General features: G+C 42.1%; 1 protein-coding gene and 1 pseudogene across 1 annotated transcript; one reads left to right on the top strand and one right to left on the bottom strand.

Annotated features, from left to right (window-relative positions):
• The window catches only part of LOC135111966 (GTP-binding protein 10 homolog), a 34,596-nt pseudogene extending 27,259 nt beyond the window's left edge, over window positions 1-7,337 (top strand).
• On the bottom strand, window positions 7,138-20,048 carry LOC135111965 (cytosolic Fe-S cluster assembly factor nubp1-like). The gene is given in 10 exon segments (XM_064025645.1): window positions 7,138-7,316; window positions 9,502-9,656; window positions 9,658-9,687; window positions 10,072-10,182; window positions 10,580-10,617; window positions 11,031-11,121; window positions 11,962-12,063; window positions 14,239-14,372; window positions 18,133-18,149; window positions 19,984-20,048. Coding segments are annotated over 10 exon segments (762 nt in total). The 3' UTR covers window positions 7,138-7,297.
• Between the last annotated feature and the right edge of the window lie 3,226 nt (window positions 20,049-23,274).

Here is a 23,274-nt window from a genome sequence, read left to right as displayed (position 1 = left end):
CTCCTGAAGGGTTGGACGTCTATGAAAAGACGTGGAAAAGTGCAGGGTGGTATCACCAGCGTAGGAGTGGATAGGACAAGAAGTTTGGTTTAGATCATTAATGAATAATAAGAAGAGAGTGGGTGACAGGACAGAACCCTGAGGAACACCACTGTTAATAGATTTAGGAGAAGAACAGTGACTGTCTACCACAGCAGCAATAGAACGGTCAGAAAGGAAACTTGAGATGAAGTTACAGAGAGAAGGATAGAAACCGTAGGAGGATAGTTTGGAAATCAAAGCTTTGTGCCAGACTCTATCAAAAGCTTTTGATATGTCCAAGGCAACAGCAAAAGTTTCACCAAAATCTCTAAAAGAGGATGACCAAGACTCAGTAAGGAAAGCCAGAAGATCACCAGTAGAGCGGCCTTGACGGAACCCATACTGGCGATCAGATAGAAGGTTGTGAAGTGATAGATGTTTAAGAATCTTCCTGTTGAGGATAGATTCAAAAACTTTAGATAGGCAGGAAATTAAAGCAATAGGACAGTAGTTTGAGGGATTAGAACGGTCACCCTTTTTAGGAACAGGTTGAATGTAGGCAAACTTCCAGCAAGAAGGAAAGGTAGATGGTGACAGACAGAGCTGAAAGAGTTTGACTAGGCAAGGTGCAAGCACGGAGGCACAGTTTCGGAGAACAATAGGAGGGACCCCATCAGGTCCATAAGCCGTCTGAGGGTTTAGGCCAGCGAGGGCATGGAAAACATCATTGCGAAGAATTTTAATAGGTGGCATGAAGTAGTCAGAGGGTGGAGGAGAGGGAGGAACAAGCCCAGAATCGTCCAAGGTAGTGTTTTTAGCAAAGGTTTGAGCAAAGAGTTCAGCTTTAGGAATAGATGTGATAGCAGTGGTGCCATCTGGTTGAAATAGAAGAGGGAGAGAAGAAGAAGCAAAGTTATTGGAGATTTCTGGCTAGATGCCAGAAATCACGAGGGGAGTTAGATCTTGAAAGGTTTGACATTTTCTGTTAATGAAGGAGTTTTTGGCTAGTTAGAGAACAGACTTGACATGGTTCCGGGCAGAAATATAAAGTGCATGAGATTCTGGTGATGGAAGGCTTAAGTACCTTTTGTGGGCCACCTCTCTATCATGTATAGCACAAGAACAAGCTGTGTTAAACCAAGGTTTAGAAGGTTTAGGACGAGAAAAAGAGTGAGGAATGTACGCCTCCATGCCAGACACTATCACCTCTGTTATACGCTCAGCACACAAAGACGGGTCTCTGACACGGAAGCAGTAGTCATTCCAAGGAAAATCAGCAAAATACCTCCTCAGGTCCCCCCAACTAGCAGAGGCAAAACGCCAGAGGCACCTTCGCTTAGGGGGATCCTGAGGAGGGATTGGAGTGATAGGACAAGATAAAGATATGAGATTGTGATCGGAGGAGCCCAACGGAGAAGAAAGGGTGACAGCATAAGCAGAAGGATTAGAGGTCAGGAAAAGGTCAAGAATGTTGGGCGTATCTCCAAGACGGTCAGGAATACGAGTAGGGTGTTGCACCAATTGCTCTAGGTCGTGGAGGATAGCAAAGTTGTAGGCTAGTTCACCAGGATGGTCAGTGAAGGGAGAGGAAAGCCAAAGCTGGTGGTGAACATTGAAGTCTCCAAGAATGGAGATCTCTGCAAAAGGGAAGAGGGTCAGAATGTGCTCCACTTTGGAAGTTAAGTAGTCAAAGAATTTCTTATAGTCAGAGGAGTTAGGTGAGAGGTATACAGCACAGATAAATTTAGTATGAGAGTGACTCTGTAGTCATAGCCAGATGGTGGAAAACTCGGAAGATTCAAGAGCGTGGGCACGAGAGCAGGTTAAGTCATTGCGCACATAAACGCAGCATCCAGCTTTGGATCGAAAATGAGGATAGAGAAAGTAGGAGGGAACAGAAAAGGGGCTACTGTCAGTTGCCTCAGACACCTGAGTTTCGGTGAGGAAAAAAAGATGAGGTTTAGAAGAGGAGAGGTGGTGTTCTACAGATTGAAAATTAGATCTTAGACTGCGAATGTTGCAGAAGTTAATGAAGAAAAAGTTGAGGGGGCTGTCAAGACACTTAGGGTCGTCGACAAAAAGACAGTCCGACCTGGGGACATTTATGGTCCCCTCCCCAGATGGGGACTCCGAGGCTGGTGTAGGAGTCGCCATGATGATTTAAAAAATTTTGAGTGAAGGGTGTGTGTGTTATTAGGTGCTTGTAGATTTGTGTGGAGGAAGAGAGTTGTCTTTAGAGGGCAGGCTGTGACTGCCCCCTTGTGTTGTGAGACACAAAGGGAAATGTTGTGAGGTCACAGCTGGGTTTAATGATAAGTTCACAGCACCCCCTGAACAGTGCTTTAGACCTCACTGGGAGTAATTATCGTTTTGGCAGGTGTCTACTGCCTCCTCCTGTGAGGAGGCAGTAGACTTCCTTGTATAACCAGCTCTGCATTCATTAAAAGCATTCTATATTTCTCCCTTTTCTCTTCATACTTCTTTCATGCAGTTTCATTCTACTTCTGCTTATCTTCTGAAGCAGTATAATATTCAAAACACCTAACTTGTAACAGCTGTATGTCTTGCTTCTCTGTCAGCCACCAGTGCAGTATTCTTTTTTTTAATACCAGTTGGTTCACATTCCACTGTACTACCAACTTTCACCAGACTCCCCTCTATCTGTATTAAATGAAAACACTCAGTTTCAGACTCCTCATTGGCCTTCCCAAGCACCAGCAGTTTTAGCACAATGGCACAAGACGGGTAGGACATGGTGCCTCTCGACCTCGAGCTTCTGGCTGAGCTGGAGGAGGAAGCAACCTCTCACTATACTGAGGAGGATAACCAGTTTACAGAGGTAGTGTGTATGTCTGTTGTTACACATGTGTGGTGCTTTGTTTCAGCTTTCCTTTTTTATTGAGACATCAGCTTGATGTGTGTGCATGCTCAAGTGTGGATGCTTTGTTTCATCTGCCTCTTTTGTTAAGATATCAGCCTAGAGTAATGAAAATTACTTCACATCACTGGGATGGATATTCAGTCACAAAGGAGTATAGTTGCTGAAGCCAAGCTGATCTGCAAGTTGTGCTCTCTGCATGCTCTCCACCTCCTTCCCCTATCTTTTGAAAATATTGGTATGAAAACATAATGTATGATATCAAAGTATTAACTTTTAGAAAAAAAAATAGTTTAAAGAAATAGACCAGTTATTTACACAACTCATTCATACGCCTGTGTTTCATATCACGTCACTGACTTGCATCACGTCTCCACTGGTGAGTCAGCAGGCATGACTGCCTAACCTAGACACAATCAGTGGCCAGTGGGAGCAGCAGCAAGTGAACTGTAAGAGTTTTTAAAAAGAAAACTGCTTGTAATCCACCACCAGATCAATATGGGTGTTTGCTGCTATTGTATATTACCCATGCAAATCAGTTCACACTGTTTGATGTGTAGCTTATTTTATCTTTCCTCCAGGCAGAGAAAATTTGCACAGTTCACAGGCAGTCTCAACAAAAGAAAATGGCCAAGATAAAGCATGTGTATACACACACACACACACACACACACACACACACACACACACACACACACACACACACACACACACACACACACACTTTGTTGATTCATTCCATCTGTAAGCACCCCCACTCTCCCATAGATCACATTAGAACAGAAGTTTGAGGGTTGTGGAAAGTGTGATATTTCCTGCCACAAACACTGTGTGGAGTATGTCGTCCTAAGGTTAAGTGGTGGGACTTTGGCTGACACATGGTGGCAGTTAGAGGAAAATGCCATCATTATTGGAGCAAGACAGCTGAAGGAACAGAACCCCATGATTCTTCTGGATGTCAGTGTGAGTGGCGGAGCATATCATGCTCTCCAGAAGCCTCAAACCTAGAAGCCAGGTGATGTACTGTAACTCAGTTTACTCCAGTTTGGTGGCACATTTTCTTGTATGCAGTCCTGATTTGTACCATACAGTCACTCACTGTGTAAGTCTTTGACATCACGAGAAATTTGTGCACTTGTATATGCATGCATCACAAAATGCTGCAGATGGGATGAGGTAAGTGATACTTCATAAAAAGGCATATATTTCTCAAGAAAAGTAATTAAAACCGACCCATATTGTCAATCAAAGCAAGTGGGAAGAACTTGAGTATTGCCATTTAGTAGGTATTTTTGGCATGCAGCTTCTCTGTGGTGAATACAGTGGTAAAAATAACTAACATGCTAGTTGGCCACATGCAACTCACCAATCATGTCAAGATGTGCTGGCTGGACTTCTTTTACTCTATCCTTCCACCTCCCTGTGATTCTCTTCTCCTATTACTCTATCACCTTTCACCTTACTTGTTCAGCACTTCTGTCAGCTTTTCCTGCTCTCATTCATCTTAAATCTACTCGCAAAAATTCCCTCCCTCCATTAGGTGTTGGTCAGACATCACTACCTTTTCCTCTCATCATTCACAGGCAATCTTTTTACTGCTTCCCTGACACTGGTGGTGACAATTCTTCATCTGCTTGCATCACTCAAGTATGCTCATCATTATCCTTCTTAAATATAAATATTTCCAGTCACTAACTGTCACTGAAAGCATAGCCCTAACATTCTTCCTCCAATTTAATTTCTTTGAAGTGCACCACACAACTACACCTTAAACTACACACAGTGGAACCTCGGTTCGTGAACATTCCTATGTATGAACAAATCACTTCATGAATATTTTTTAAGAATTTTTGCCATGGTTCTTGAACAGTGTTTCTGTGTGTGAATGCACAAACACCCTGCAGACCCCCTCAGCTGGCAAGCACACACACACTGTTGTGTTTTGGCATGCCTGCCGTGAACATTGTGATTATCACACACTGGCAAGTCACCCAAGTCAGGTGCCTTCCCAGCTGTTGGAGAGGAGCTAGACCTGGATCTCCTTTACCCCATTCCACCTCTAGTAAATTGCATGCCTTCTTATTTAGCTGGCCTCTTTTTACTTTACTTTCAGGATGGTTATAAAGATGATAATGATTGGAGAGAAAAGATACCATCTCGCCTTGCACCAAACATGCACTGGCTGGAAGGAAATATTGGAGCAAGACTGTAAAGGAGGGATTTTTCTGCATAACAGTATGTGCTCTGTTGTCCAATTACATTTCACCTCATGTCCCATTGTCTGGATGCCCAAAGAAAGAGTGCATCTGTTAGACAGGTTTATAAGACGTGAGGTTGTCAAGAATTCCTGGATCACAGACACAAGGTGGAATTTGGGAAGCATGTGCTGTCATGAGTAGTGCAACAATCCCCATTTTACATAGACTTTTATGCTCAAATATTTCCTTCCAGCCAACCCATGCCTGGTGCAAGGCAAGATTTTGTCTTTTCCTCTCAAATAACTCTTTCCAACCATTCTGAAAGTTGAAATAGGAAGTGGCAGACTTAATTAATTTATGAAGGCATGTGATTTAGAGATGGAGTAAGGTAAGGGCTCCCAGGTCAAACAGCTGGGAAGGCACCTGACCTTCATATCAGTGACATGATATAGCCTGATGTCCAAGAAACTTACACCTTTCTGTGGTTACTGTAACTTCATTCTTGTCAAAAAAAAAAAAAATAATAATAATAATAATAATGCAGTTTCTGAGGTTGGAATAGATTAATTGTATTTTAATTAATTTAAATGGGAAAACTTGTTTTGGTTTGAGAACTGAGGTTTCTACTGTACATAGATCCCAACAAAGTTCAGAATCCCCTGAATCCCTCCTCTCTACTCTATAGCAGCTCCTTGTCTCCTTGTCTATGAAATGACCAGTATTTGATATGTTCCAGCACTGCAAGAAGAGCCTGCCTAAGCCGCCAATACTCCCTGCTGACAGATTTGACCGCAACAGACAGTGCAGAGGCAACTTTAGGCATCAAGACTACAGGAAGGAAGGAGGCTGCAGGGATCAAGGGGAGTACAGAGGTCATGGGAATTATAGGGATTGTGGGAATTACAGGGATCACAGGAGGGAATATTCTGACCACAGGCAAGGGAGGTTTGTCAGTGACCACAGAGATCATGATGACAGCAGAAGGGATAGCGAGAAGAGGAAGTACAGGTCTGAGAAGGAGAGTGATGAGTATGGAAGAAGGAATTACCAGTCCAGCAAATACTACAATGGGTGGGGGGGGGGGGGGGTCATCCTGTTGAGTTTTGTGAATCCAGTGGCTGGTATATTTATCTTTCATCAGGGACTTCACACAAGCTTCCACGCCATTAATTCTTTGACCATTACCAAAGGTTACTGACATTTAATTCACATTTAAATGCCTGCCTGCCTGTCTGTTCATATCTTTCTCTCACAACGTACTCACCATTCACTTGTGAACATTTAGATTTTTAGGAAATATTTTTGAGCAAGTTCCTTCATCACAAGGCAACCATCTACTAAAAAGAAAGAACAATGGAATATATGTTGGCATTTCCTTGATTGCTTTTGGTGTTAGTGTGTGACTTTCCAGAGTGACAATACAAGTGTTATCCCCACTACAAGTCATGCACTATATATAACATCACTGAGTATCTTTTCTCTCATTTTCATATAAATGTTTGTAACATTTTCATATAAATGTATGCTAACTTTTATGTGGACTTACTGTAAGATTTTTTAAAAGTAAAGTATTTTTCCAATTTACGATTATATACTAAAAACCTCCAAGAAAAGTATTTTTCCAATTCACGATTATATACTAAAGCTTCACCTCCAAGATAAGACGTGATGGTTCATAACGTGCACAGGAATGGCATCCAACAAAGTAATTGTTGCCAAAGCCTCCAGTAATCCAGAACCTTAAAAAAGTTGCAACCCTCACTTTAGTCTGAAATTTTTATACTGTATGTCTGCATAATTATCAAGTTACATCCCCATGCAGCCTCAGCACACCAAGGCAAGGAGATACCGTGAAGGATTAGACCAAACATTAACACAGGTAAATCTTTAAACTTACACTAAATCTTAAGATGGCAAGGCAACAACTACTTTGTTGGATACTGTTGTAATATGTAGTTTTTATTCTCACCCAAACTTTCTGGCATAAATTAAGGATGAATGATGAATAAGGCTGCCACAATTTGTAAAGAAAATACTGACTGATGTTAATAATATGGATTTAAGAAGTAAATGTAAAATAAACCTCTGCATGAATAACAAGACTTTTCTGTAGAATGTGTTGGTTAGTGTGGTGATGACTGCTACTGCTGCTGCTGCTGCTGCTACCGCTGCAGGTCAAGTGGCTTCTTGGGACTGTGCGTCACAGTACTCCTTGATTTCTGAAATAAACATTGAATCATTACTACAGTGTTTAGTGCATCCACTGAAATTCCATCTACTTATGCATCAGTCTGACATTCTCCAAGAGAGGCAGCCAGGACATCTATGTAACCCTACAAGCAATGCCTTAAGGCCAACTGAAATCATTCTAACTGGGAAAAGTAAGATGTAAAGGGAGCAGGTATCCATTTATTAATTCTTCAAATCTTTTGTTCATTTCTTGTTCCTAAATAAATATCAGCTTGGCAATGGAGAAGTAATGAAAGTGAAAAGTGTTAAAAGGAAAGGGTAACGTACATATCTATTCTACATTCATAATCACAAAACCTCTCAGATTTCAAACAAGAGTTCACTGCTTCACCTGCACAAAAAGTAATACAGGTGAGTGGGAGGGAAGACCAGCGAGACAGTGATAAAACATGGCCTTGTGCTGATTATTCAGGAAGAGACCAGAGATTAGCACACAAGAAATTAACCAAGAGGACAAAGAATATATGATTACATGAGCAGGGAAAATGGAGGATGGTGATATGCAACAATGAAGGGAAAAAAAAAACACATGTTTAGAAAGATGTATCATCTCTTCAACATTTCAAACCACTTCTATTTTACATTGCTCCTCTATTTACACTTTATCTCATTTTCCTTGACATTGTTTATGGTTCTTGTGACTGCCTGCCTCATTTTGATGTGAAATCCTACCATCAGGGTCAAGTCTGCAGCCATTCTACTTCATTAAGTCTGGAGTCTGGACTCTGTCTGGTATAAATACCACCTCAAAAGTGCCTGCTATCTCCTCTGTGAACAAGCCAGCAGTAGGGTGTTGGGAAGTCCCACTGTAGGCAGTGCCTGGCTGAGGACTTAAGGCAGCATCACACAAGGCAAATTTCTGCAAGCATGCTGCCTGTTTTGCTGGTGAGACCAGCGACACAGCAAGTTTGGCATCACACAGGGACTGGGCTGTTATGTTGACATCTTGTAATAAATATTTCCCTCTATTTGGCAGCTCATATAGGCTGTGCAGCACTGCCTCTACAAGCAGTGGCTGCACCCTGCTGGCCATGGTCAGTCACTCTGGGCCCCAGGGTTGAGGTGGCAACAGCGCAAGTAGGTCCTACAGCCAACATGGTGCCCAGATCCACTATAGCTCAATTAATGTGTCGAGCTTTCACACTCTAGCAAAACTTAGTGCGGGTCTCCATCACAACACATTGTTTATCTCCCCAGCTGCAGTTGTCAAATAAGCACTGTAAGTAATTTCACAAGCACACACTGGCACATATACTTCATTTTTATAAGTTCTATAGTTGACAGTTTTACTCAAAGTACCACAATATATTTTTATTTAACATGTACAGCTTGTAGTACAGTGGTCATTTAATTTCAAATACTCCCAGCAAGTCTGGTATCACAGCCATATGCCATTCTTCCTGACAGCTCAGTTTGCCCAGCTGGCAGCAAAAATGGGCAGCATACTGGGGGAAATTTGCCCTGTGTGACACTGCCTTTAGTGTGATTAGCTGCACATACTAATATGATGCCAACCCCTACATACTTAATGTGGGATAAGCTGGCTACAAGATTAGCCAGTCAAGATGTTTGCATGAACTAAATTCATATAATATTCTCCACAATTGTGCAAACAATTGGCACAGCATGAATGAGAGACCACTGACACGGAACACTGATTAGATTGAGTGGAGAGCATATGTAAATAGAAAATGGGACACGAGCCTGTAGGACTCTGTCTGTGGCTTGTCTGCACCTGATCTGCTCAGCTGAATGTCTCAGGCACAGGGGGCAGGGGAGGGGATGGGCTGTCATGGTGTGGTGAGGGGCAAACAAGAGGCGGTGGTGTCAGGCTCTTGTGCTGACAAACTTGAGTAAGCCTTTGCAAATGTCCCTTGTGTTGGGGTAGGAGGAGGGATCCATCCTCTCCCCATTAGAGACTCAGGCACCAAGGTGAATTTGAAATTAACCTTAGGCAATGTTTTTGTGCAGTGTGTGTGTGTGTGTGTGTGTGTGTGTGTGTACACACACACACACACACACACACACACACACACACACACACACACACACACACACACACACACAGTCTTTACTACCTCCTTTGTGGGGGTGGTGGCCTGGAACAAAGATTGAATTCCAGATAAAGAATCTTCCATTTAAAACAACACTTACTGTTTGCAATGTCTTTGTATGCCTGAGTGACAGCAGCATCTGGCTCGTGTCGGAATGTTGGTGCCTTCATCACACGCCTGGGCCACCCAGGGGTCCAGCGGCAGCTGGCCAAGCAGTGGCATCTCAGTATCCTCTGCCAGCTGGGGGTCACATCCCAGTAGTGGCAGGGAAGATGGCCGTCTTGGTCTGAAATTCATGGTGCATCAAGATAAGACAAGCCTGACATACTCCTCTTAAGATGGCTTACCTAATACAAGATTTGCAAGATTGCTTATTGAAAAATTTTTGTTTCATCCTGGCAGAAAAATTGTGTAATTTTTTTTTGTTCTGTTAATTTCATTTAAACTGGTTGACTTTTGTATTGCCAAAAATCTTCCATTGATAAGAATGGTGTGGTCTGTCGCCATCAATCTTGTCCCTTTACATAACACACATGAATTCCCACCTAGCCAAGAGGTGGTCTTGGTTGCAAGGAGTCTATGATTGCTGCTGGATCCCAGCTACATCACCACCACTCTTTGCTGCTGACACACAAATGAACAGGTGAGAGGCACCACACATCTCACTCACCTTACACTTGGGGCACACAAAGGTGGTCATGTTCTCCACCAGGCCAATGATGGGAATGTTCACTTTCCTGCAGAATGTTATTTCCTTCCTCACATCCAGCAGAGCCACTTCCTGGTGAGGGAAACAAGTCACATGAAGTCAGTAATGAAAGTCAGTAATGAGGACAGGTCAAGAAACAACAGGCTCAAACCCAATAAAGTTAGATTTGAAAGAGAGATACAAAGAAATTGGTTATCAAGTAGTGATAGATGAAAGAAGCAGGCTTAGTAAAAAGGTTATTAGTGCTGAGTCATTAAGGACAAGTAAAGACAAATTTCTGGATGAGGAGGATAGGTAGAAATGGAAGGGTATATTTCATACAGGGACTGCCATGTGTGGGCTTCTTGTAGCTTCCCTCATCTCATGTTTTTATATTCTAAGCAATCCCACATCAAACACTACTAATTCTTCCCTCACACTTTCTCCACTGTACTCATTTCAAACCTCACATCAATATATTCAGTCTTACATCCACAGCTACATGCTTAAACACTACCTCGTCAATCACTTCAACATTAAAAACTACATTACTCTCCTGTCACCCAACATCCTTATACACTTACATTTCTTAAAGTAAACAAGATACATGAAATAAAAGAAATTAAAAAAACCTCACGATGATAATTCTTGATTCCACATAAAACTCAACGGTTTGACAAAATCAGCAACGCTTCTCCTTTGACCATTTCCCTGGAGTGAGTGCAGGGTTGGTGTCATGTACAAGTCTCCTCCAGTTAACCATTTCTGTCCCTTTCATGTTCCTCTGTGCCTCCTATCCTTTGCTGTTCTACCACAATCTCATCCCTCCATCTCACTCTATCTTCCCCTCAGTGGCTTTCTCCAGGCTCCTTTAATTGGCTTCTGGTCTCCTCTTCTTACAAAACCAAAGACACTAGAGGTAACCTATTTCTACTACTTACCATCTTTCTTGGGTCCCTTCCAGATGACAGCGTCGTCTGCACTGTTGAGCAGGAACCCAACGGACATGACAGCCAGATTGTCAGACACATACTGAAAGGGTACACTGTCTTGTCATATATAAAGGATTTATCTGAAGTGTCTGTCATATACAAATGACCTATCTAAAGAGTACCTGTTATATACAAATGATTTAGTTGAAGAGTGTGTGCCAACAAATTATTTATGTGAAGTATTTATCCATCATATACAAATAATTATCTGAATCAAATAAAAAATAAATACAAATAAAAAAAAAATACATGAAAATAGAAAGCAGAGTTTCTTCCCAGAGTAACAAGGTAGGTAATACTTAATGTGAAGGATAATTAAGAAGAAAAAAATTTTTTTTTAATTACTGTAACTCTGTGTGGGCTGAAGTACAAGAATGCTTAAAATGATCTAGCATGAGACAGCATTTCTGGTGCACAACTACAGGGAAAAATAACGGGAGCATTTTGTTCACACCACAGAATACTATTGGGAAAACTCTAACCTGGTTTAAGAAATTTATAAAAAGGGGAAAAAAAAAAGGAAACAGCATTTCTTGTTCACAACTACAGGGAAATAACAGGAGCATTTGTTTACACCACGGTGTACTATTGGGAAAACTCTAACCTGGTTTAAGAAATTTATAAGAAGGGAAAAAAAGGAAAAAGGAAAACTGGGAAACTATTTTGACATGATGGAAGTGTTAAATCTTCAAGTAAAAAAAAAAAAATAAAATAAATAAATAAAAAATAAATAAATAAAAAGGACTGACACACACACACACACACACACACACACACACACACACACTTTTACACTATTACCATTGAGGCTTATCCCAGGTTAAGAGATTTTCCTCAACAGTACAAAACCTAACATAGGAACCTGGAAGTTGCCACCTACCACAGGGGACCAGCCAACACCTGAAGAGTGGACCTTCTCCTCTGCTGTCCCCAACACCTGCGGCTGAGACGGCCCACAGATGTCAATGTCAAGGAACCCCACCTGCCAGGGAGACAATGGAGGGGCAATGTTACCACAGGAAGGATGACCGGGAAGACTGAACAACTCACACGATCCTTATACAGGGTGTCCTTGAGTTACACTTGTCCACTTGTTGAGTGACGTGCAGGATGTATTGTTAGTATGAAGCTGTTGACAAGTAAGATCATTGTATTTAATGCATTGGGAAGAATAATAATGCAATGTGGCAAAGGTATGGCTATATTGGAAGTGAGTGAGCCATAAGTAGTTGCATTTTCTATTGTACTTTTGTTAAGGTGATCTGTTTTCTGTTTCATCAGATGAAAAGCAATGAGACAAGCAGCAGCACTGGCTGTGCTTCAGTGCAGTTTTGCCAGTGTTACTGCAGTTCAAGAACATTTGTGGGTGACATTACAACAGTGGTGAGCTCTGTTCCTGGGCTGCATCATAAACATTATTTTGGCGTGTCAGAACCATCCTAAGTAGGCAGTGAACCTGACACACACTTCCTTCCTCAGTCTATTGCCACATGATGAAGCATGCCTTCACTACACTCACCAGTTCACTAATTCTTTGTATTGTTTTTATCTTTTATTTCGTTTAGAAAAAAGAGTGTTTGGTGCAGTATGTGTGTGTGGTGTACTATAAAAAGTAAGAGGTCAGCATATTGGAGGGCATGCTGCTACCCTCACTCGAAGTGTACCACTGAAAAAAAAAAAAAAAAAAAAAAAAAAAAAAAAAAGCCAAGCAAAATGCAGGTAATTATGAAATGGGTGAAGTGAAAACCGCCATGAACGGAGGACTCCCTGCGTTGGCCCATATTCAGAAACACTGGTCTCACCACTACTACTTTCCAAGGCCACAAAGATGATAAGCTGGGTTCTCAAGAGTGGTTTTCCTATTAGTAGATTTGTTAATCTGTCACTTGAACCATAAAGACACACTTAAAAACCTGTATCACTTCAAGCAGAGCCTTTGGAAAGTAGTGGGGCACACAAGTATTTAAGAATACAGTTCACTGTGAGTCAAGGTCAACTCACTTCACTGGTCACTGTTTCATTATTTTTTTTTTTGGGTATTTTTTTTATTATTTTTCAACTAACTTACTATTTGTAATAAATTTTAATGCTTTATGCTTTTACAGTCAATGAATATGTAATGCTTTTACATTGACTGTAATGCTTTTACAGTCAATGAATATTTACTTTTTTTGGATAGTTTTCTAGTTTTACTTTTTATGCGAGTCACTCACAATGTCTAAACTAGATTCTATACAGATGTATTCTTACTTACATACAAACATGTGTTCAGTGTTTGATGCACAGCCATGCAACACTCAATAAAAAGTTCTCTCTCAATCTGTCATGATGCTCAGTACAGTGGTCAGCTAACCTCACTGACACCAGAGAGCATCACTGCACTGCTCACTCAGCAAGGGAGGGCTGCGTTCAGACCTGTCCTGTCCTACAAGAGGCTCTGACCAAAGGAAAAGAAGCAGAGAGAGAGAGAGAGAGAGAGAGAGAGAGAGAGAGAGAGAGAGAGAGAGAGAGAGAGAGAGAGAGAGAGAGAGAGAGAGAGAGAGAGAGAGAGAGAGAGAGAGAGAGAGAGAGAGAGAGAGAGAGAGAGAGAGAGAGAGAGAGAGAGAGAGAGAGAGAGAGAGAGAGAGAGAGAGAGAGAGAGAGAGAGACTAAAGGTGCCAGTCCCTAAAAGGAACAAAAATATCCAAAATCAATTGGAGAGATCTCTTCAAGCCTCCCTCTTGAGAGATTTCAAGTCACAGGCAAGAGGGAATGCAGCAGCAAGCAGGAGTTTGAGTTTACAATTAACAGTTACTACAGTAACTGTTAATTGTTAATTGTAATTCATCACTTTCACCATCCTACATTTCAATTCCTCTCTTACAAAGCACAGCAAATCTTTGATACACTAATTCTTCTCGCTGTCCACTCTGCTCACACCACAGGCATCCCTTCAGTAACTCATTTCTACTGTTTCAATCCTACTTCAATAACTTTTCATCTATATTCAATAAAATAAATAAATAATAGCAACCACTCTGCACTAAATAAATTTCAAAACTAACACCAGCTCACATCCTGATCACTCAACTAATCAGCACTAAACATGAGACACCGTCAGTGTGACACAAACAACAGTGAGTGGAAGGGTGACATGGAGTGTGGCAGTGCAGCTCACCTCCTTGGAGTCATCGAGGGCCAAGGTAAGGCCCAGCATGGCACTCACAGTGGACTTGCCCAAGCCTCCCTTGCCAGACAGCACCAGCACCTTGTTCTTGACGGATGCCAGGCGCTCCCTCACCACCACCAGGTCTGTGCACCATATGCCATCATTATGATTTTTTATTTTTACTTTCATTTTATTTATTTATTTTTCTATACAAGAGGGGCACTGGCCAAGGGCAACAAAAAGAGCAAAGGAGAAAGTCTATTGATGTGTCAGTCCCAAAAGAAGTGTCAAAAATGTCATCCAATATTGGAGGATGTGTCATGAAGCCTCCCTCTTGAAAGAGCTCAAGTCATAGGAAAGAGTAAATACAGAAGCAGGGAGTTCCTGATTTTACCAGAGAAAGTGATTAATTATTTAGAATACTGGTTAACTCTTACATTAGAGAGGTGGACAGAATAGGGGTGAGAGAAAGAAGAAAGTCTAGTGCTGCGAGGCCATGGGAGGAGGGGAGGCATACAGTTAGCAAGATCAGAAGAGCAGTCAGCGTGAAAAATGTGGTAGAGGATAGCAAGAGATGCAATAATGTGCCAATGAGAGAGAGGCTGAAGACAGTCAGTTAGGGGTGAGTAGTTGATAAGATGAAATGCTTTTGACACTAAACAAAAATTAGCAACTGTTGTGTATTGAAGCATCTCACTCATGTTATCAATAAGGTGTACTGAAGCATTTCATCAGATGTATCAGTGAAGCGTTTCACCAAAGGGGTTCAGAACCTCCTGGCCAGACACGAACCTTACACAGGGGAGTGAATACCTTTGTAGGCAAGACTTGAGTGGGAGTAAAAACAGTGAGCACTTACTCTCTTCCACCTCACACAGTCCCTCCACACTAAAGCAACCAAGGCATAGTACATTTCATGGCTATAAATCAAATAAAAACTAATATACATACTAGTTAAGCTTGCAATAAAACCTGTGCAAAGACCAAGCATAAGATATCACAGGAAATCATTGCCAAACACAGCTTTTTTTCATCCAAGTCTCTTAGTACTGGTATAACAAGAAGCAATGGATGTGATACAGTGTCTTGTAGGACAGCCTGAGGATAGGTAAAAAGAGTGGTTTGGTGCCCCAGGAGTGTTGCATGAACATGTCTGATACACCCAGTGAGCCAACTTACTTATGGCATACACAAAGATATGAAATAAAAAGTTTGTCCAGCAATCCAGCCGTCTATAAGTGTGTGATGCCCACTCCTAAAAACTTCCCCCACAGGACAAGAATGGCAGTGTCCATTGATTCCTGTCCTTGAATGCTCTAATCCTCACCTTATCTCCCCTCCCACACTCCAGCAAGACAGAGCTCTCCACAGCAAGGCTTCCATACATCAAGTCCACAGGCTGACTCATACCAGGTACAGCATCAGGACTCACTTCAAAACTTTCTACACTAAGCAAGGCTCACCATTTTCTACAGTAGGCAAGGTTTCAACAACAAAATTCAAATCATAAAACATCCAGACAGAGGAGAGCCACAGGAAGGTGAAAGTAAAGCATAAAGAAGTATGTGTGAGTGAGACAGTTGCCAGTGAGGACAGAAGCCTTCAAACAGCCTTGAGGGAGTGACTGGGTGGAGGGAGGTGGAGACTCTTCTGCCGTGGCTGCCCCTCCTGCAGGATGCGCTTATGATGCAGTTAACTTTAAGTGAATGCAGGAACAGAAATACACTAGAGAGGAAAAAAAAGAGATGAGAAAGACTGAGAAACAAATGGAACACAAACCATAAAGAGAAATGAAAACAAAAAATACAAGAGTAAAATAAGAAACAAACAAAAGAAAGAAGGAGAAATATATTAGCAGGACAGAGGCACCAGTACAGGACACACACTGCACATAACAAAGCTGCCATTACAGATTACACCCAACATTACACTCAACATGGGCAGCTGAGTTCCTGGAAACTAGACACACTAATCTTATAACACTTCCACCAATCAAACCCAACTCAGCCATCACTCATAAGAACAAAAGAACACAAGGGAAACGGCAGGAAGCCATCAGGCCTACAAGTGGGAGTCCCTGTACGAAACATACCTACCTATTTCCACCATTCTCATCAAAAAATTTGTCTAATCTTTTAAAACTTGCTATTTGATTCATCCACTACTCTATCTAATAACCAATTTCTTCCTATCACTTTTCACTGATCATTCTCATCTATACATTTGTCTAATCTTGTTTCATAGCTCCCTAATGACTCAGCACTAACAACCTGGTCACAGATTCTATTCCATCTGTTCACCACTCTATTGAGAACCTATTTCTTCCTCACTGTTTAAAAGCTTAAAGCAGCATTAAAGTACACAATTCTTTGCCTCAAGCCCCAGGTGTGTGTGTGTGTGTGTGTGTGTGTGTGTGTGTGTGTGTGTGTGTGTGTGTGTGTGTGTGTGTGTGTGTGTGTGTGTGTGTGTGTGTGTGTGTGTGTTGTTGAGGGTCTGGCCAAGGGTAACAGAAACTAAAGGCGTCAGATCCTGAAGGAGACAGTGAAAGCAGTCCAAAATTACCTGGAGAAATGTCTTGAAGCTTCACTCCCTCTCAAAGAAGTTAAAGTCACAGACAGGAGTAAATACAGAAGAAACAGGGAGTTCCAGAATTTACCAGTGAAGCTTGCCAGTGTGAGTCCAAAGTGAGGCAGAGGACATGTTCACTGCTGTACAACTTTTCCACTGGTCATCTACACAACTTTTTAAACAATTTCTTGAATAATTGTGTAGCTTAAAAACAATATAACGTGCTATTCTTTGTCTACTTTCTGTGCATCCAGTAAGCAGTTTTCTCGTGCTCTGAATGTTAACAAGGGACAGTCAATACATTGGAAGTGTTCCCAACATAGCACCTGTCACTATGTTACTGGGTACACCCTGAAAAGTTTTGTTCATGATACAACACAAATTTGCAACTTCATAATCAACTTTGAAAGCCTACACGGTAATAATGCAATTAAAAAAGTAAGTGAAGGAAGGAATAACTTCCTACCATTACCAAAAAGATCAAGCTACTGTTCACTTTCAACTAGTGACAACAGTGTGGACAACATGAAGGATATCAAGAATATCAAGCCAGGTAAACTCTGGAACTCCCTACCTGCTTCTGTATTTCCTCTTTTGACTTGAATTATTTCAAAATGGAAGTTTTAAGATGGTTCAAATTTTGGATGATCCTTTTTTGAGTGTACTCTATAAGGACTAGCACCTTGAGTGAGCCTTTCTATAACTTTTGCTGCCCTATGCCAGTGCCCCTCTTACATGAAAGAAAAAAATGAGGGAAAAAATAATCTGCATCATAAAGGCAATCCTTGAGTGTGATGACTAAGCAGGGCAAAGCAGAGACCAGTGGTGGGAAAGTTCATGTTGAGGCCAAGTAAGCATGGCACACTCTCATATCTCACTCCTGGTGGCATGACTCTGGCCTCTGGCACAAATAAACAATCTTTCTGACAAGCAGACGTCCACTAGGGGATGACGGGACTAAGAGAATGAATGATGTGTCTATGAATGTGCGTTGCTTTGTCAGGGACATCTCATGTGGAATTGCTGGTTTGGTATATAGATAAAAATAGACAGATGTATTAGATGTATGTTAAGACAAGTGTTGGGTCTTGGTGTGAATGTGTGGGGCCAGCTGTACTATGACTTAGCTCCTGGTGTAGTAGGCGGGTCCATGAGACTGTCCCTCTCCACCAGGGGAAGACAGCTCAAAGAGTGTGAATGATGTGTGTTTGTGAATGTGTGGTGCTTTGTCTGTGCCAACCCGTGTCACTGCTGGCCTGCTAAATGGATGCAGAGATAGATATTTATTCTTAACATATGGCCATACATACTTCCCCCCTCAGTGTTAGTACTCACATTCTTGGCAAAGGTTCCTAGGATATCCTCAATGTCTCTCTTGAACTTCCTCTCCATGTCCCTCATGAACTACTCCATCTGGGAGAATGGCTTCCGCCAAAAGGGGCCACGGTGGATCAGCCTCACCTGGCTCGGGTGAACCATGGGAAGCACCAAGGCCCTCCTGCTGCCGGGCTGGGTCGGTGCCGCCCTCACCTGGGGAGCTGCTCGTCCCACTATGAGGAAAGACACCATGGCTGCTGCTGCTGCTGCCTGCCGATGGGGAGGACAGCTGTTACGGTTACATTATACTGCCACACCTCTGGGAAGATGCTCCTTACCTAAACATTACAAGAGCACACAACTTTTTTGGTCTAAAGGGTAACTTTTCTTGTTCCCTACTTGAAAGAGTGGAAGTTGGTTGGTTGGATGTATCTACTGGTACACAAGCTCACCAACCCACAACTCTACCCAGTCACCAACATGTTTAACATGCCTACGAAAGATACAATTGTACAACTTGAAAAAAATGAAATAAAATAACCAAGAAGAACACTAGGGCCTCATCCTAGGAATCATCTATGTCTATGAAGAGTTATCTTCGATAAAAGACAAGTCAAGGATGAGTTCCTTTGCAATGATGAAGAGATCTAGGCAGAGGTGAATCAAGGATACAGAGTTCCCTTAATTGCCATGACGCAATCAGGGCTGAGGTGGATCAAGGATGAAGAGTTCCCTTGCAATGACGCAGAGATTAAGAACTGAAAGAAATCACGGTAATTCTTAAGAAATACACCTCCACACATATCTTATTAATCTTTTCCCCTCTCCCCCAACAAGCTTGGGGGCACGTGGGGAATCGGGGGTTTTGGGGGGGACATAAAAGACCGATAAATGGACTTTGAAAATCTAGGGAAATTTCCCTAGAATAAAAAAATTTGGGGTAAAATTTAAGTTTTAACCAATATGCCAGAATAATTATATACCTAACCTAACTAAGGGGGCTGCACCCCCCCTGGACCTCCCCTAAGGTTACTAACCTAACCTATGCTTTTAACCTAACCTAACATAACCTAACCTAACCTGGGGGCTGCGCCCCCTCCTGGACCCCCCCTGTTATCCAGGGGAGCTGCGCCCCCCCTGGACCCCCCCTAAGGTCACTAACCTAACCTATGCTTTTAACCTAACCTAACCTATGCTTTTCAACCTAACCTAACATAACCTAACATAACCTGGGGGCTGCGCCCCCTCCTGGACCCCCCCCTGCTATCCAAGGGAGCTGCGCCCCCCCTGGACCCCCCCTAAGGTTACTAACCTAAACCAACGCACGAACGCACGCAGTGTAACTTCAGCACGGACAGGTAAGCAGGACGGATCTCGGGAATACTGGAGAAACTTTAACATTGTATTGTAACCTTAATATCAAGGAGCGATCAGTAAAACCTTTACAGACATGTAGCTATACTACTTACACTTCTTGAAAGCACACCTTACTGAAAATAATCTTGGGTGCGTTGTTCTTAAGATTTTCCGAAATCACGGTAATAAGTTGTAGTGTAGTGACGCGCAGATCAAGGTAAGAATGAAATCAAGGTGGTAATGGTTCTCTTGCTGTGACGCTGATCACGGTAAAACAAAGCAGGGAAAGAAACTCCCTTGCAGTGACACAAATATCAAGGTAAGAAGCAGACCAAGGCAATAAGCCTCTTTGCAATGACACGCAAACCAAGGCAACAAACAATCACAGACAATCCTTATGGCTAGGCGGTGATGGTGGTGGCGGCGAGTCTCCTACCACTCCTCACATTTCCCCACACACGGCCTGACAACTCACGTGCAGCTCAACACATCAAAGCAAGACCCCTCACGTACCTAGAGCGACGTGCCTGCAGGGGAGTAGAGGCTGAGAAAGGCTGTGATGCCCCGAGAAAGGCCATGCTACGTTACTCGCATGCGCCGTCAGTTGAAATCTGTATCTGCCTTCAGTCTGGTCTCCTCTATTCCTCTCTCTCATCTCTGGCCTTGACTTCGGCTTAATTATTTCACTGTTATAGTCGTTCTTTGTTAGCATTTATAGCTTTGCAAATTGTTGTTAGCGTGGGTGTACTGGTATATAAGGGAATATAAGGTTATATATGTTTTCTAAGGTACATAACTGTTTATGAGACTAATTTAATATTTTTTTTCCAAAAAGTTCTAGATAGTTATGGGAGACTCTGTCAAGCAGGATTAGTTATCATTACTAACTCTTCATGAGTCATTTATGGATTTAGATTTGTATTACGCTCATCAGATACCAACTTTGTTAATGCTAGTATACGTGCGTACATCCAGCTTCCAACACTGACTTCGCCTCCACACCTTCACATTTCCCTGATTCTTAACGTACTTTAATCAAATATTTTATGTATTAGGGATTAATAAAACATATATTACGGCGTTCTTACTAAATACATCAGTGAAACAAGGTGCAGTAAGGTATGATATCAATAAAAGTAGGTGTCTGAGCGCTCTATCCGAACACAGGTACAGGTCAGCGCCTCTGGAATGTTCTGCCTCCATATCATGAAACCCTTCATTCTTCCATAAGCTTTATCGTCAAAGGACTACAGAAATGATTTAGTCAGGTACAGGAGATACAACAAGGGTGATACTAGCGAAGTCTTCAGAGTCAGTAATCAGTATTGGACAAGTAAATTAAGAGGGGATCTGTCACACAGGTCTTCAAGTGGTATCAGAAACACAATACAGGTGACATAAGCAAATCGAGGACAATAATCAGGATAAGACAAGAAATAATGGGTTTCTTGATAAATTTTGATTAAAGAATATATATAAGAAGCCAGGTATATATAAGAAGCTCTGTAACCTCTGAAAATAGTCGTGGTGATGGAGAGAGCTAAGCATTTCTGAATACGCCACACACTCGCAAGTCAGCCACCAACAAGGAATTGACTCCCTACCGCCGCCTCCTCCCTGCACCTTGTGTGGGTCTTCCCTCTTGAGGAACACAAAAAAAGAATGAACACCTGCCGGCCTGTAGTGTGTGGTGAGCTGCAATGCCTCATCTAAAGTAAGAGACGTGAGACAGTACAGGCAACGGCTTCTCCCCACCTCCTACTCTACCCTCAAGTCAGAGAGAGAGAGAGAGAGAGAGAGAGAGAGAGAGAGAGAGAGAGAGTTCTAACACAATGACTCATTCTTGCAACACACACACACACACACACACACTATTAAGGAAGCCTAATATTCTCGTTTCATTGTAGTGACACACACACACACACACACACACACACAGCTACATATAGCCACTATTGTTTCGCTTTACTTGTGCTTTTTGCCTCAGCACTTCTTCCTTTGTGGGCGTTTCTCCAGAGTGAGTGAGGGGTTGGCGCCATGTACGAGTCTCCTGCAGGTGTTTCTGCCTTGCATCTTCCTCTGTGATTCCCATAATTTGCATCTCTGTCACAATTCCGTCCCTCTGTCTCACTCTCTGTCTTCCCTCCGATTTTATTCCCTCAATTTGTTTCCTGCAGGCTCTTCTAATCGGTTCCTGGTGTTCTCTTCTTACTACTTGACAAACCATCTCATTGTTAATAGTCTTATCACTTCAGTAAAGCGTTCCACAACACTGATCATTATAAAGCTGAGATACACTACACCCCGACAACCAGCGTAGCGGCTCAGGAGGCAGCGAGGGTCAAGATGTGGCATACATAGGTCGTGATGAACTAATGACCTACACGAGACCCGAAGCCTTGTAAGTGGTGTGTGTGTGTGTGTGTGTGTGTGTGTGTGTGTGTGTGTGTGTGTGTGTATACCAGAGTCCGTTATTTCTTTCGCTGCCCCTCCTTTACCAGACAGGTAGACACACAGACAGATAGACAGACAGACAAACAGACGGAGGGACGGATGGACACACACGCACACACACACACACACACACACACACACACACACACACACACACACACACACACACACACACACACATACACGCACACACACACACACACACGCACACACACACACACACACGCACACACACACACACACACACGCACACACACACACACACACGCACACACACACACACAAACACACACACACACACACACACACGCACACACACACACGCACACACACACACGCACACACACACATATATATATATATATATATATATATATATATATATATATATATATATATATATATATATATATATATATATATATATATATATATATATATAAGAATGAAAGAAAAAAGACGTAAATGATTTATCGTTGAATTACAGCATCATTTCCGGTAAAGTAGTTCAGCAATTAACTATGAAGACAATAACACATAACAAGAACACAGTGGTAACATCCTCACCTGATTCACTTCCCTCCTTTGTAAGTTTGGCTGCCCCCTTCCCGCCACCAGCTAACTCCAACGTGCCAACTGTGCTTCAAAGATTCAAATTCATAATATAAAAATGTCAAGGGAGAGGATTTCAGCACGCCAGCAAGCCCTCACTGGCACACAGGCAGCACCTCACCTGTCACTCATTAAGGTCTCTCACCTGGCGTGCCTTGCGGTGCGCGGCGTGGCGCGTGGGGTGTGGCTCCTGTGTGGCTCTCACTCACTCTGCAATAAGAACACAAGGGTTGGTCCTGTACGTGGCAGTCCCTGTACACTCGTTAAACATGCATGGCTGTTTCCACCTGTCATCTCCTTCACAACCTTCTTTCAGTGTTCTCTAATGACTCACCACTCACAAAGTTATTACAGAACATAAGAAAATCACAAAGTCAGAGAAGCTGCAAGAAGCCATCAGGCCTACACGTGGCACTCCCTGTGTCAAACATGCCTACCTCTTTCCACCTGTCATCCCCATCCAGAAATTTGTCAAGTCTTCTTTCACAGCTCCCACTTGACGCGGCACTAACAACATCAATACACACTTTATTCTATTCACCCATCACTTTATTTGCGACCTAATTCATTCCTATCTTATGTTAAATCTATTATCATTATTATTATTATTATTAATTATTATTATTATTATTATTATTATTATTATTATTATTATTATTATTAATACTGTTATCATTATTACTATTATTATTATCATTATTATTGTTGTTGATGTTTTAATTACTAATATTACACAAT

The sequence above is a fragment of the Scylla paramamosain genome, chromosome 23, assembly GCF_035594125.1.
Source record: "Scylla paramamosain isolate STU-SP2022 chromosome 23, ASM3559412v1, whole genome shotgun sequence".
NCBI classification, from domain to species: domain Eukaryota; kingdom Metazoa; phylum Arthropoda; class Malacostraca; order Decapoda; family Portunidae; genus Scylla; species Scylla paramamosain.
Note: the sequence above shows the minus strand (reverse complement) of the source record. Positions and strands in the feature narration are given on the sequence as shown.